The sequence below is a fragment of the Sinocyclocheilus rhinocerous genome, unplaced genomic scaffold (assembly GCF_001515625.1).
Source record: "Sinocyclocheilus rhinocerous isolate Xijiao unplaced genomic scaffold, SAMN03320098_v1.1 scaffold3299, whole genome shotgun sequence".
Classification (NCBI taxonomy): Eukaryota; Metazoa; Chordata; class Actinopteri; order Cypriniformes; family Cyprinidae; genus Sinocyclocheilus; species Sinocyclocheilus rhinocerous.
Genome location: NW_015627916.1, coordinates 15,105 through 31,830, shown reverse-complemented (window position 1 = coordinate 31,830; position 16,726 = coordinate 15,105). Strand labels below are relative to the sequence as shown.

The 16,726-nt window shown below is 35.1% G+C and overlaps 2 protein-coding genes across 2 annotated transcripts in view; both read right to left on the bottom strand.

Annotated features, from left to right (window-relative positions):
• Positions 1-16,337, bottom strand: part of LOC107737044 (unconventional myosin-IXa-like) — a 30,723-nt gene extending 14,386 nt beyond the window's left edge. The window contains exons 1-2 of the mRNA XM_016548447.1: positions 15,681-16,337; positions 12,202-12,438 (exon numbers count right to left, since the gene is read on the bottom strand). Coding sequence (XP_016403933.1) covers positions 12,202-12,438; positions 15,681-16,280 — 837 coding nt within the window. The 5' untranslated portion in view covers positions 16,281-16,337. The remainder of the gene's footprint in view (positions 1-12,201; positions 12,439-15,680) is intronic.
• Positions 16,338-16,365: 28 nt separating this feature from the next.
• The window catches only part of LOC107737043 (unconventional myosin-IXa-like), a 10,072-nt gene continuing 9,711 nt past the window's right edge, over positions 16,366-16,726 (bottom strand). Inside the window, exon 3 of the mRNA XM_016548446.1 lies at positions 16,366-16,392. Within this exon, the coding sequence (XP_016403932.1) occupies positions 16,366-16,392 (27 nt within the window). The remainder of the gene's footprint in view (positions 16,393-16,726) is intronic.

Here is a 16,726-nt window from a genome sequence, read left to right as displayed (position 1 = left end):
TTATGAAATAATCAGAAAACGTTTGTTTTATATGGAGTCTAGCACATCGTAAGACAGCACACTAGTGCAATCATGTCAAAAACACACAGACTTTCTAACGACGGACTGAAGACAGAGACTAAAGCAGAAGTTTGAAGGTTCGTTTGGACTAAATGAATAATCAATGGCTTCATTTAAATGTTCAGATCTCCTTCTGTAGAGCCTCAGAAAAGTCAAATTCTGTTCTGCTTTACGAGCGGAACTGCTGCACACACAAACACACAGATATACCAGGCTAAATGAGGATATAGCATCGATTTCTATTGTTTTATAATTAAATACTGTTATATAAAGCTAGTCATGACTCATGACAGACAAACCCACACTATCCCTAAAGAAAACGATTGATTTACAGAAGTAAAAGCTCATTTTGCACTCACTTCTGTAATGTGAATTTCCAAGAGAAACAGGATATTTAATGAAAGGGCTTGATTGGATGGAGTAAAGTGGGCATGTCTTAACAGAATGAAGACAGACTGAACGTGTATTTGCTAAATTAAACTAAATAAAATAAATATAAAGAGTAATACATAATATCAAAACATACAAATAAAATAAAAATAAAACCATAGTAATATCAATTATATATAAAACATTAAATTATTTTTTTTAAAGTAACAAAAATTTAAAATACAAAAAAATAACTAACAACTAACTAATTAACTAGTTATTCTGCTACTGGTTAAGACCAGTAGCCCACACGGCCTAAATGATGACAGATAAAAAGAAAAGTTATAATATTTTTATAAAATATATAAAAAGAAAATATGAAATTATTTTATCAAAACCATAGTAATATCAATTATATATAAAACATTAAATTATTTTTTTTAAAGTAACAAAAATTTAAAATACAAAAAAATAACTAACAACTAACTAATTAACTAGTTATTCTGCTACTGGTTAAGACCAGTAGCCCACACGGCCTAAATGATGACAGATAAAAAGAAAAGTTATAATATTTTGATAAAATATATAAAAAGAAAATACGAAATTATTTTATCATTTATATAATTTTTTTTAGTTAAGTAATATAAAAGCAATATTCAATATAAAAACAAACAAAAAATGTAACATAAAACATATAAAATAAACGTAAAAAGTAAAAACAAAAGAAGTTACAAAAATATAAAGTACAAAAGCTAACTAACTACTTATTTCGCTACTGGTTAACACCATAAAACATTAAAAATGAAAATATATAAAAAGAAAAGCAATAAAATAAAACATAAAATATGAAAATGTACAAAAATGTATATAAATTATACAAACATTAAAACAAGTAATATGATAAATAATATGGCAATGAAAAGACAAAAATCTAAAAATAAAAACAGAAAGTGATATACATATATCCACAGTCTAAGAAAGAACCATAGAAAGAAGCTAAACAAAGAAATTTAATAAAGTGCATAATGTTTTCATAAGTTCAACATACAATCAACATCCATTAAGGGAGTATTTGTTAGAGGAGCTAAACACACACAGAAATCTTTATTACAGATCTAACCAAATTATGTCTGCGTGTGTGCGTGTGCGTCAGTTCACTGCAGATGTGGTTAAATGATGACAATGACATACAATCGCAGCAATTTGTAAGATCATCTAAAATTCTGATCGCATTTGTGCTGCTCTGCAGATGAAACTCAATCGCACACTCAAGACTCCCTCGAGACGGACAACAAAGAGGAGAGAGAGAGAGAGAGAGAGAGAGAGAGATGACATGTCAGAGATATTTTCAGATTATTTTATATCACCATCACATCATCCTGAACACATTAGAACTAGTATTAGAATGACAGGTCAGATTCTGAACTACATGACAAACACTGAACTTCATCACAAACTCTTACCTAGAGGATAGACTCAAAACTGAGAGATTGTAAACTACAGGACAGAATCTTCAACTTAAACTACAGGACATAAACTGAATGACAGGTCAGATTCTGAACTACATGACAAACCCTGAACTACAGCACAAACTCTAACCTACAGGACACACTCAAAACTGAGGGATTGCAAACTACAGGACAGATTGTAAACTACAGGACAGAATCTTCGGCCTAAACAACAGGACATAAACTGAATGACAGGTCACATTCTGAACTGCATGACAAACACTGAACTACAGCACAAACTCTAACCTACAGGACAGACTCAAAACTGAGGGATTGTAAACTACAGGGCACATTGTAAACTACAGGACAGAATATTCAACCTAAACTACAGGACATAAACTGAATGACAGGACAGATTCTGGAATACATGACAAACACTGAACTACAGCGCAAACTCTAACCTACAGGACAGACTCAAAACTGGGGGATTGTAAACTACAGGGCACATTATAAACTACAGGACAGAATCTTCAACCTAAACTACAGGACATAAACTGAATGACGGGACAGATTCTGGAATACATGACAAACACTGAACTACAGCACAAACTCTAACCTACAGGACAGACTCAAAACTGGGGGATTGTAAACTACGGGGCACATTATAAACTACAGGACAGAATCTTCAACCTAAACTACAGGACATAAACTTAATGACAGGACAGATTCTGGAATACATGACAAACACTGAACTACAGCGCAAACTGAATGACTACATTACAGTTTTTTATAAATTAAAAAATAGTGTTTTTTTCTTTACAACCACAATAAAAATGCTTCATTTTTTAAAGCAAAATGGATTATTTTTAATTCCCTTTGATTTTGGGGTGAAATGTTACCTGGAAGCTAAGCAAAACAGAGAAATTAAACTACAGAACTACAGGGCACATTATAAACTACAGGACAGAATCTTCAACCTAAACTACAGGACATAAACTGAATGACGGGACAGATTCTGGAATACATGACAAACACTGAACTACAGCACAAACTCTAACCTACAGGACAGACTCAAAACTGGGGGATTGTAAACTACGGGGCACATTATAAACTACAGGACAGAATCTTCAACCTAAACTACAGGACATAAACTTAATGACAGGACAGATTCTGGAATACATGACAAACACTGAACTACAGCGCAAACTGAATGACTACATTACAGTTTTTTATAAATTAAAAAATAGTGTTTTTTTCTTTACAACCACAATAAAAATGCTTCATTTTTTTAAGCAAAATGGATTATTTTTAATTCCCTTTGATTTTGGGGTGAAATGTTACCTGGAAGCTGAGCAAAACAGAGAAATTAAACTACAGGACAGACAAATTATTAGATGGACTTTAAATTACTACACAACAGAAATTGTGTTCTGGGTGTTGCAGAATAGAACCAGCTGATGATTATACATGAATATCCTACAATCACATCTGTAATGGACAACACAGAGACCTGTGCTCTCACGTTGCTGCATTTCACCCTTTAGTCAGTTTCTATGCAGTTGCTAGGGTGTTTGGGCGGTTGCTATGCAGTAGCTAGTGTGTCTGTAGGGTTGCACTGATGTTGTATGTGCTACAGTGAGCATCTTTGAGGTTCATGTGAGCGTGAAGCAGAAACGCTGTGACTCCACACGACCCTGAAGGTCTCGTCAAATGAAGCGGCCTGATTCCAGGTGAAGCGGGATGACGTGTGTGTGCATGCGGGTGCTGCGAATACTTTTACTGCTGGAGTGTGCAGGATTGATTGCAGCGTGTCGCTGTGTTTTCAGTTCACACACAAACATCAGTCCACAACAGCTGCACAGACAGACAGACCTGACACGAGCTGATAGAGAAGGAGAACCGGCTCTAAACCATCATCCATCATGTGTGTCAGGTTTTAACTAGCCATTTGTGAGCTCTGCTCAATGCCTGGAGGGTCGCCGTCACACAGCGGATTTCAACAGAGTACAAACGGGTACAAGGACGTGACATAAATGATCATAAAAAACATGAATTGTGTGACTAAAATATTTATAATATAATACGTTTTATATAAAATATAATATTTTGATATATATATATATATGAGAGAGAGATAAAGATAGAAAAATAAAGATAAAAATATATAAGTCTCAAGAATAAAATAAAATATAAAAATATGAATATAAAAAGTGACTAAAAATATAAAGTGTAATACATAAAATTTAAAAATATAAATATAAGTAATATGAAACATTTAAATTACTAAAATAAAAATATAAAGTAACAAGTATAAAAATAAATAAAATATTAAATTAAGAATATAAAAAGTAATACAAATTCATTTAAAGCATTAAAATGGAAATATATTTATAACAAATATAGAAATAAATAAAATATAACAATAAGAAATATCAATATAAAAATAAGAATATAAAAAGTAATGTAACCACTTAAAAGTATTCAAATGAAAATATATACATAATAAACAAATAAAGATAAATATAAAAAAATATATATTAAAATATGTAACAAGTAACAAGTATAAAAATAAATAAAATGTAAAAATAAGAATATGAAAAGCTAATATTAATAATAATGTTTTGGAAGTTGCAAATGCTGTGTCATTAACTACTATGTACTGAAAAGATATTTTGATCCGTGATTTTTCTGAGATCAAACCATGGGAACAAGAGCTCAGACAGGAAGTGCTGTTGATTTCAGCTTCCTGTCGGTCCAGCCGGTGAGACTCAGGCCGAAGCAAAAGACAGACAGAAATAAAAGGCTATTGAGTGTCGTCCTGCCAAGCAGCACAGGAATAATGATTCTGCTCAGTACAGCGTGTTCAGATGACAGAGAGAGACTGTATGTGGGTGTGATACAGATAACAGATGTTCTGTAGAAAGCGAGAGGGAAGCGTGAAGAGGAACGCGTCTAATCTAACACAAGATTACAGTGTTCAGGTTCAGTCAGATCTGATGTTCTCCAACAAGAAAACACTAATTATATGAGAGTCGACGTCACAATTACAGCGACACGCGTTGCTGAGGGGCTCCGAGTGGTTTTATAGTGCATTGCTGTGTAGTTTCTAAGGTGCTGCGAGTAGGGATGGGCGATATGGGCTTAAAAATATATCACGATAATTTCTGGTATTTATTGCAATAACGATATCAATGACGATAATTCAGGGAATCTTATGCATCCACTAAGAGACAAGAAAAAAATCCTGTTTCTTTAGAGAAAGGTATTATCTTTCCTATTTTTTTAGGAAAAGTGTGTTTTGACTGAGTGAGCATTAACTGAGTACACACGTAATGTAATGACTGTTTAATTCATACTGGAAGCCGGAGGGCGCCCTTGCGCAGAAACTCCACATGCATGGTAGAAGTAATAGCACTGATGACGCTCCAGGAAATCCCTAATATGGACAAAGGTATCCAGTTATCGCTGTAGATAGAGAAATTTTGATTGATGAAACTTGAAGACAATAAACATACGATTGCGACAATATTTGGTTTATCTTGTGTTCTTCAAGCAATCTTGGGTATTTTTACGAGGATAAAATATATTTATAATGCAATGCTAATTGACATAGCCTTTATCACTTTATATAATACTATAAAATAGTATGATTTCTGCCTCATTCTGTGATATGACACCATGTCTGATCACAAAAAGTTATTTCAAACACTCGACTATGTTATTAAGTTATTTTGGAGAAAACGCATCTCAATAAATGATATCTTTGTTGGACAACAGGTTTGTAAACAGGCTCATACACATGCAGAACTGTGCTACTGTAGTACATTTATTCATTTTTGTGCACTGTACAGCCCTGAACAAACCAGTTCCAGACAGTAGAGGCAGATCCTCATTTAGCAATATATAACTAGTTAGATGTCTCTCCATAGGTTACCTAGAGAGAAGCGTATACCTCAGGAGCCAAAGACAGGACGGCCCCTGAGTGCCCTGTTCACTGGGAGACGTCTGTATTAAAACCATCAGCTGGCCCCAGAGACCACGGGGTCCAAACAGACACAAACCACACGAAGAAAAGAGACAAAGACATCAGCTGACAGAGACTCCAGTGATTACCATCCCACAAGACCCTCAGACTCACTCCAGAATCCAGAATACACCACTGATCACAAAAATTTATAAAAAAAGATATTAAATTATAATATACAGTAAAATATCATTCAAATATTCTCAAACATCACAATATAAATGTAAAATTATTATATTTCAATAATATACTATTATTAATAAAATATAATAAAATTTAAATACAAATACATAAATTATATAAATTATTAGACAAATATATTAGATAAATTAGATTTTTAAATATTAAAATATTATATTATTCACATATTCTAATATTGTGTCATAGTATTATATATTATAATATTTTAATAATATTAGTATATTGAAATATTACAAAAGTATAATTTGAAACAAAAAAAAATCTAAACTAGTTAAGCAGTTCTCAAATGCTTGATATATATTTTTATAATAATAATATAATAATAATAATATTAAGGAATAATGATAATAATGTAAGGAAAATAAATACAAAAATAAAAATCCCTCTCAAATATTCTCTAACATTTGCAGACAAAAAGTAATGGTAGAGAATGATTGTATACTTGTATACTACAGTGTTTACATGCCACTCCATGGTATATAAAAAACAACAACTATATTTCCATGTTACATCACGGTACTTTTAATGGAAAAATGGCATTCTGCATGAGACTGAAATGTATAAACATCAAGCACTCGTCTCTGAAGGCTGATAGATACCACACACATTCCCTCAAAATCAACCGTTATCTGACCCTATCCAAAAATGCATGTTGTTTACCACGACATTTACACATGAAAACACACATACACAACTGAACCCGCTTTACTGTAGTTCTGCAGCTTTAGCTGGCTGCGTTGTGCAAGAATTGTACAATCTTCAGCGTCTGTCTGACTTCAGTCTTGCGGTTTGCTTCAGCCACACGTGTGATCAAACCTGCTGAGTCGACAACATTCACGCACACTGCATAACGACAGACAGACTGAAGCATCGCAAGCCAAAACTAATCTTATTTTACACAAGTCTGCATTATAAAACCAACACAATGAGAAAGAAACACTAAATAATACTGCTAAAGCAGCGCGGTCCGATTCAGAATGACTCTTTTGAAGCGATTCTTTTAAAGAATCATTCTAACACACTGTTCCTCAGACGATGAATCACAACATTCCAGTAAAAGCTGATCGAACGGCTGATCTCAGCATCATTAATGTCTCTAATGGAAACTAACGATCGCTTGAATGTAATCCGCTGCGTCACATGATGCAGCGCGGCTGATGATGTCATCGACGCTGTGCTCAGTTTGCTGCTTTTAGGAGACAAACTGAAAGATAGAAACGATTCAGAAAGAAAATGTTTGGTTTTGATTGGCTGTAGATTGAGTTATTCTCATTATACAGAGTTTATGATACGTCCTCATTTAGATAGAAGCTTTTTTTTTTACTCGCTGTAGTACTTTTTACTACAGTAATTTTAATCTATTTGTTTATTTAAATCTAATTCTAATTATGTATTGTAATCAAATTTAGTTTTATTAATTTACTTATTTTAATACACAAATGCTGATGCAAAAGCTTAGTCACTTGCATGCAGTCCTGTTGTAAAGATTTTCCACGAGTATTTCCTTCAAATGTCAATCAAATCCAAACAGTTTAACTAACTAACGCGCTCAGAAAAGTTCTCTTCCAAATGTTGCTCCACCATGACAGCAGTTGATCTGAAAGAGAAATATCACTAATGACAATGAACTAATGTGTGAGTGTGTGTGTGTGTGTGTGTGTGTGTGTTTAGTCATGAGTTACTAAAGCTAGTTTGCTCACAGGATGACTAACATGCCCTGTAATGTGATTGCACGTTAATCTAAACTAAAGTGGACTGTACAGTGTGTGTGAGTGTGTGAGAGAGAGTGTGTGTGTGTGTCTCCTCTCATGAGTGAAATGTCAGTGCGTTTGAACCTCAGCCGTCAGGAGCGTCAGATTCAACAACATCAAACATGAACACTAACTCTAGTCAGCGTAATGAACAATGACATCATGCTGCTGTTTAGTTCCTGCAGAAGCAGAAGTCATAGTTAAGGTTACCACGGTAACCCTGTTTCCCGCCACAGTGCCAGTGTTACTTCTGCAAAATCAGATTCTGAACTGGCTGTTCAAATCACTCATACAAAGCAGGGTTATTATCGTCAACTGAAACTACTGAAACATTTTACTTAATTGAAAAACAAAACAAAATAACATAAATATTAGATGGAAAAACTTTAAATCAAAATTAGAAATATTGCCTTGGCAAATCTATGTTTGAGTTGATGTAGTACAATTACTAGCTGTAAATAAATACTGAAACTGAAGTAAATTAAACTTAAACAGTATTATAAAAAAATACTACAAAAAGTACAAAAAAGTACTTAAAGTACTAACATTAAAAAGTGATTCCTAATTGAAATAAAGCTAAAATAAAATATAAATGTAAGATGAAAGACTTAACTATAAACCGTAATAATACAAAAAAAAAAAAAAACTTTAAATGCCTTGGCAACAAAATGAAACAAGTTTAAATTGAAACTAAAGCTGAAATAAATGAAACCTACTTAGTAATGTTTAAAAAAAACTAAATTACTAAAAATTAAACTAAAATTGAATATTAGTTGAAAAACTTTGAATGAAAAAAGGGAAAATTGCACCGGTAACTAACTGAATTTATGGGAAATAAATATGAAAATTGAAAAAAATGAATGTAATTATTAAAATTTAAAACAAATTCAAATTATTTATAAAACCTAAAATGCATGCATTTCGCAGTATAATAGTATATAAACACTTCTAAAATAACACTGATACAAAGCTTGTTGCTTATTACATACACTAATACACTATAATGCATATATATTATACTATAACAAGTATATACTGTGTGTGAGCGACACACACCGTATCCGTGTTAAATCTGAGATCATTGACATGCGTGTCCGACAAATACAGTCCGCTTTTGGCAAGTCAAGAAGAATCCGAGTTACAACGTCCGTCTGGTATGTGTTAAAGCACACATACACACACACACACACACACACACACATCACAAACACAAACAAAGGCGTTCCCATCTGCGTGCAGAAAAACTTGTCATAACTGTACGAAGAGCCAGTGTTTCTATTTCTGTGTTTAAAGCGACTTGCCGCATAAACACAGCATATTTTCTGCGGTTTTCACTCTTATTTATGTCGTCCAAACAGCAGGATCTGAGCTCCTGCATTTGGTGCAAACACACTTGAGCGAGGAACACTGCGCACAAAATACAGCAGTTCGTCTAAACAACCCATCGCTTCATGTCCAAAAGAGAAGCTTGTCAGATACTTTTAGGCCCAAACTTCAGCTCTGTGACGTTCATTCAGATTTGTGGGCTGAATAGTGCGCTAGTGTCAGTTTTCTCAGTGATAAAGTGTCATAATGAGAGCAAGAAGAATGACATTTTGGTTTTTATGTACCAATTATATATAAAAATCAAATTTTACTTCATTTTTTGAATGCACTTGGCACAATAACATGACCACCATATTATCAACCAGCCAAATTCCAAATCAAAAAGTAGCTCTAGATTCAGTATTTCTGCAGCTCGGACAGGTACTTAATCTCACTCATTCCACTCCAATCCACTATTCCGATCTATTCTGTATATAAGTAACACACAAAGACAGCAAAACCATCATTCACGGATCACAGCAACTAAACGAGGCGCGGAAACCTGCTTTCTCAGCATTACAGCCCGTTCTTACCTCCAGGTTATCAAATGAAGGCATAAAACAGTAATTTAATTTATCTTTTAATCAAATGAAAAGAAACAACAACTTTATTTTTGAAAAAACAAAGGGGGTTTAGTATGAAAATTAAAACATGGGAGAAATATTGTGTAATTACGCCTTAAAAAATTATGTTTTAATAATTTAGTAGTAGTAGTATTACATTCATTTTTACTGCACAATAATATATTTCTGACACAATTTATTCAAGTTAAACCGAACTTTTATTTTGATGGGTTGCCGTGGATACCTTTACACTTCTGTGTGTATATGATATGACAGTTTTTCTCAAACGAAACGGTAAAATGCTCAGGAAGTGACTCTCAGAGCTGTTCTGAGATGTTGTTCATTTGCATTATTGACACACTATTTTCCTATTTGATACTGTAAAGCTGCTTTGACACAATCTGTATTGTTAAAAAGCGCTAAATAAATAAAGGTAGAATTTGTGTCCTCATTTAGCGAGACGGCAGATGCTGAAATCACCGCTAGCGTCAGTATGTGTGCAGTAAACAAAACCGTGCATCTGCGCCATTCAGTCACACAGACACAGAACATGGAGGATTCTTATTTAACGTCTTTTTGCTGCTTAATATTTATAATTTATAATATTTATAATATTTACAGATACTGGTCCATATCGCGATTTGATTGAAGTTAACTGACCTACTTTTGATTAATGCATCCAAACTTTGACAAATTCTGTGAAATTCCACATTATACAGTAAATTCCATTTTTATGACTGGATTCCGCGATTCCGTCCGCGTTTTCCGCATCGTGGAAATCATAGCACCCTACTCCAAGTTAGGGGTGTGCGATATTGACAAAAAATAATATCTCGATATTTTCTGGGATTTTACTGATAATGATAATTAGCTGATATTTTGCTGAGTGTGTTATTGTGCTGATGTCTTAAAGGTCCCATATTGTCAAAACTGAAATTTCCTGGCTTTTTTCATGATAACTGAGGTCTAGGGGCTATGTAACTACCATATAAGTTTCAAAACAGTCAGTCCACAGTAAAATGCACACAGCCTGCATATAATATTTTCCAATAAGATTAAATTGATTTTTAACTTTTATGGGCATTTTTACCTTTATAAAGCCATTTTTCTAAAAGTGTGCATTATCTTTTGAATCAAATTCTTACATTTAATCAGGGAATTAGAATAATAAGACATCTGAGCTGTTACCAGGCAAGTTAAATCAGTATCAATAAAATTCATATTTGCAATGCAGAGGAAACACAGAAGCTGCGTCTGAAGTGGCATTTAGATGCATTTACACACTGTTTAGTGCAGGACATGAATGCATTTAACCAAATTGCAATTACAAATGCATAAATAATGTTTTGATATATTAAACAAAAAACGTTGAATACTGATATTTGAAATTATTTAAATAATAAAAAGATACTTTAAACCCCCCAGCAGGTGGCAGCAGGTCACTGTTAATAAGTGAGTTATTGCAATTGAACCGAATCATTCAAACGGATGATTCATTCAGGAACGAAACACCGTCATGTTGCTTAGAGACGCGAAACAGCGCTGTGGCTGTGTTTGGAATTATTTTTATTGCCGAAATAGAGCAAAAACAGGCAATACGGTGTAAAGCCCCGTCACTATAAAGATAACTATAAAGATAACGATATTAGCGTCCACACCAGCGAACGATATCGTCTGTTTATTCTAAGCACACGCGCATCTGCCGCTTTAAACTCTTGAGCTCGTCACAGCAGGATTGATTCTGATTGGCTGTCAGTGTTTTTATCATTCATCAGCTGGAAAAAAAATCGTTCTGAAAGTGATTACAACGATATCGTTTCTCTGTGCCTTTATCGTTATAGTTGTGGTGTGAACTCTGCTATTCTTTAATATTGAGAATGATTTTTAGAACTATATCTTTATCGTTATCTTTATAGTTATCGTGCTTGGTGTGAACAGGCCTTAAGTCTCTTAATTAACTTCTTTGATTTTATTAATTAAAATCAATATCACATTTGTAATCACAGTAATTTTTGGAGAAAAAACGGCATTCTTCGTGTGAAATTGATTAACTATATGAAGTGGTATAAATATATACATTTTCTGCCCCCAAGTCTTGAATTTGTGATCATTGTAAATATTTTTTAATAGACTGAATCTTGCAGTGAAAGAACACACTCTAAACGCATATGCACACTACTCTAGACTTCACGTAAAGCGTGCTCTCTGTAGGTGTTTTGTTTTGTTTGGTTTTTGCAAAATACTCGATAATGTCAAATCGCACATCGTTAAAACAACAATTACGATATTATCGCAGACGATATATATCGCACAGCCCTACTTTAATTAATACACAAAGACAGCAAAACCAGCATTCACGGATCACAGCAGCAAAACGAGGCACCGAAACACGCTTTATCAGCACTAAAGCCCATCCTCACCTCCAGCACAGGTCCGGCCCCGAGGATGATCTGCTCCACGCCGCTGGCGAAGCCCTTCTGGCTGAGCGCCGTCAGGTGGTGGATGAGGAAGTTGGTGCTCTGCGTCTTTCCTGATCCGCTCTCTCCCGAGATCACGATGCACTGGTTCCTCCTCCTCTGCAGCATGGCGTGATACGCCACGTCAGCCACCGCGTAAATGTGCGGCTCCAGCTTCCCCAGCCGCTGCTTATCGTACATCTAAAGGCGAGACACCCCAGGTGAATATGGAAAAAAATTAACTAATAAATATCGCCATACTTACACAGTTGATTGATTACATTAAGAATTATAAACATCTTTTGTATTACATGTTTTCTGAAATGTTATGTTTAAATATGCAAAGGAGGCATTATCTTATTAAATATGTGCTAATTTGCATAAATTTCTAGAACAAAAATCTCTACATTGGATAAAGCCAGGCTCAAAATTCTTGTTTGACTTTGCTGACATATTAGACTCAAATGTTTTTACAGAGGGGATTTTGAATATCTCTTTTATTCACTTCATAAATCAGAAAATATTGACAACAGCCAGAAAAAAATACTTTTTGCAATTTTTTTTTAAGAATAAAATGTTGTATAAAACCAGGCAAATTATACTGTATATGTGACCCTGGACCACAAAACCAGTCATAAGGGTCAATTTTTTTCCCATTGATGTATAGTTTGTTAGGATCGGACAATATTTGGCCGAGATACAACTATTTGAAAATCTGGAATCTGAGGGAGCAAAAAAATCTAAATATTGAGAAAATCATCTTTAAAGTTGTCCAAATGAAGTTCTTAGCAATGCATATTACTAATCAAAAATTAAGTTTTGATATATTTACGGTAGGACATTTACAAAATATCTTCATGGAACATAATCTTTACTTAATATCCTAATGATTTTTGGCATAAAAGAATAATGTATAATTTTGACCCTTACAATGTATTGTTTGCTACAGCGACTTAAGACTGCTTTTGTGCTGCAGGGTCACATATGAACAAGCCCCCTGTAAAAACCTTCAGAATATAGATTGTAATAAAACTGTAAAGTTTTATTGTAAAGTATGTAAGTGCTACTGAAGTGGAGATTTTTGGCTCAGTAAAGGAAAAAAAATCTCATTTTGAGAAAACGGCCTTTAAAGATATGTATATTGTAACTGCAATCTACAGACGAAAATAGATAAAGTGCTATAAAAGAAACACTTAAAAGTGTATTTTAGATGTTTTCTTTCCACTAATCTGAAAAACCAAAAAGCCCAAAATCTCAAAACTGACAAGTGCATGAAAAATAGGGCTGGGACAATAAATCGATGCATCGCGATTCGTGGATCGATTCTGAGATTATCGGAATGCATCGTGATTCTCTCTGGAATCGATTCTGAGCTTAGTTTTTAACAGCAGATGGCGCTCTAGGCTAGATTTTAACCACACACTCAAATGCTCACAAAGAAGAGCGTTCGGCTGACTCATGTAAGTGGTTAAATGTACTTGCACCTTGGCTTTTATGACGTGAGATTAATGTAAACAGCCTACTATGAAGACCCTTGTAATTCGCTTCAACCTTTTCAAACTGTATGAATGATTATTTTAGGTTCAAATGGTGCGTGTGTAAGGAGCTGGAAGCGAGCAGAGTACGGCCGTTTCTAAAGCATGCAGCGCCATCTGCTGTTAAAAACTAAGCTCAGAATCGATTCCAGAGAGAATCGCGATGCATTCCGATAATCTCAGGATCGATCCACGAATCGCGATGCATCGATTACTAAAATACTATTTAGTATTTTGTATTTAAAGACATTTAATCTTAGTATTTTTGTATTTTCAAAATACTTTTTGCCAATCAACCTCTTTATTAGACTACAAGTATACAAAAATAGTATACAAAAATACTAAATACAAAAATACTAAGATTAAATGTATTTAAATACAAAATACATGTGACTTTTCCCAAAGGTATTTAAACACAAAATACAAAATAGCATTTCAAATACATGTATTGTTGATGCTTCACGATGCCATAAAATAACCTTTTTGTCTAAATGGTTCCATAAAGAACCTTTAATATCTGAAGAACCTTTCTGCTTCACAAAAGCTTCTTTGTGGCGAGAGAAGGTTCTTCAGATTATAAAAAGGTAAGAAAGAGATGGTTCTTTAAAGGACCTTTGACTGAATGGTTCTTTGTGGAACCAAAAATGGTTCTTCTATGGCATCGCTGTGAAGAACTTCTTTGTGGCGAAAGAAGGTTCTTCAGATTATAAAAAGGTAAGAAAGAGATGGTTCTTTAAAGGACCTTTGACTGAATGGTTCTTTGTGGAACCAAAAATGGGTCTTCTATGGCATCGCTGTGAAGAACCTTTTAAGCACCTTTATTTTTAAGAGTGTACCTTATGTATTTGAAAATTCAAAAATACTAAGATTAAATGTATTTAAATGCAAAATACATTTGATTTGTTTTCCAAAGGTATTTAAAGCGGCAGTCCGTAAGTTTTGCCTCTTTGTCGCCATCTCTGTTTGAAAACCTGCAATTGCAGCTGTGTGTGGAATTATCTTCCTTGCGTGGGTTGTGCAGCGGCTCGGCTCCAGCGCGGATGCATCTAATGTTCTGAAGAGTATGTGTGGCAGTCAGTCACCGCACCGGTGTGGATATTGTACTTTGCACTCACAGATTCTAGCCTACGTCTTGGAATATATGACTCAAATAAGCATTTTCACCAGATATTGTCATCTGAACAAGCAAATAAGAATTTTCACCAGATATTGTCATCTGAACAAGTAAGTAACAAGTCTGCCACGTTTGTTCTGACCAACTGAGGAAAAAAGCATTACAATAAATCGCGCTACCAATCGTGATTTCATCTAAATTAGCTCATATCACATCAAACTGTGCAAATTATTATTATTGTTATACTCAAATTGTTAATGTTAACAACATCTGCATTGCGTGACTATGTGAATATAGTGTGTATTAGCGTGTATATTTCAATTTCTGCACAGTCTAATCTCTAATTGTCATACCATTCAAATTTCATATTAAGAAATTCTTTTAACCCAAAAAAGCAAATTATGCTCCCTTCGAACTGGTTATCTTTAAAATACAAATCTTGTGTAATCCCAGGCTATCTGTCATCAGAAGCACATTTAAAACTGGAATATAATTCCAGCATGCTCGAATTTCCCACGAAAACCTACCCGTACCACTCAAATTAGAAAACATTATTATAAGCTAACCGTTGTGAATCGGGCTAAAGTAAGGCGATAGTTTTGAACACTGGCTGGTTATTTACTTGCTCAAATATTGATTTCGGATCATTTTTAACCAAAAAAAGTTACGGACTGCAGCTTTAAATACAAAGTAGTATTTTGTATTTCAAATACATGTTTTTGAAATACTACCCATCTCTGGACTCCCAGCCCTAATAAAAAAATAAAACTGTGTTTTTGCCTGCAGTGTCTTGCCTTAACGTATTTGGGGTTATAGATGGGCAGGAACTTGAAGGGGTTGACGACGATCAGGATCCCGCCGACGTACGTGTAAATTTTCTCCTGCCGAAAGCGTCCGCGCAAGTTCTCCAGCAAAGTCCGCTCGTTTAGATCGGGCAGCGCGCAGAGATCGTCGACGTACGGAGGCTGCGGGAGGAGTCCGCGCTCCACCATCCGTCGCCGCTCCTCAGTTACACGAAGCCACATCTGCAGGTTTCCGTAGCGGATGGATCCGTCCAGATCCTTCTCGCGCAGCAGAAAGCGGTAATCCTCTCCGGCCAGACGGTTCTCCAGCGCCATGCGCGGCCACAGCATCATGCGCTGCACGGGACAGTCGCAGGGGTTCAAGATCCATTCCTCGCCGCCGAACTCCTTGACCTCGGCAAGCACGTAGAGGCGTGCGCGGTCCAGCTGCAGCCGCTCGATGACGCGCTCGATGACCTCCGCCGCCGATGTCACCTTCCGCGCCGAGACGGGGCAGTAGATGGTGCCCTCAGACAGAGCGCCGGGATACACGCGCAACGTGAACTCAGAGTCCTCGGAACGCCGGCGCCCTCCGGCATCATGGCAGCTCATGATGCTGCAGCAGCTCCCATCGGCACCAGAGTCACCCGACAGATTCACGACATCCCACCTGCGGACAGACAAACACAAGCGGCAGTCAGAACGCACTTACGGTCCAGGGTGGCTATCGGTAACAAATAGGTTTGCAAAAAGGTGGAAAATCCAGAAATTTTGGAAACTTTCCAGGATTTTTTGTAATATTTCAGGGATTTTTGGAAAGTTTCTGGAAATTTACCGGAAATTTTCCACCCCTTTGCAACCCTAGTAACAAACTAAAACTATTAAAAAAGAAGGTAAATAAACTAAAATAATAAACTAAAATAATAAAAAATAAAGGGACAGACAAACACAAGTGGCAGTCAGAACGCACTTTTGGTCCTGTGTGGCTATCGGTAGCAAAGTAAAACTATTAAAAAAGAAGGTAAATTAAAAAAAATTATAATAATAATAATAAAAAA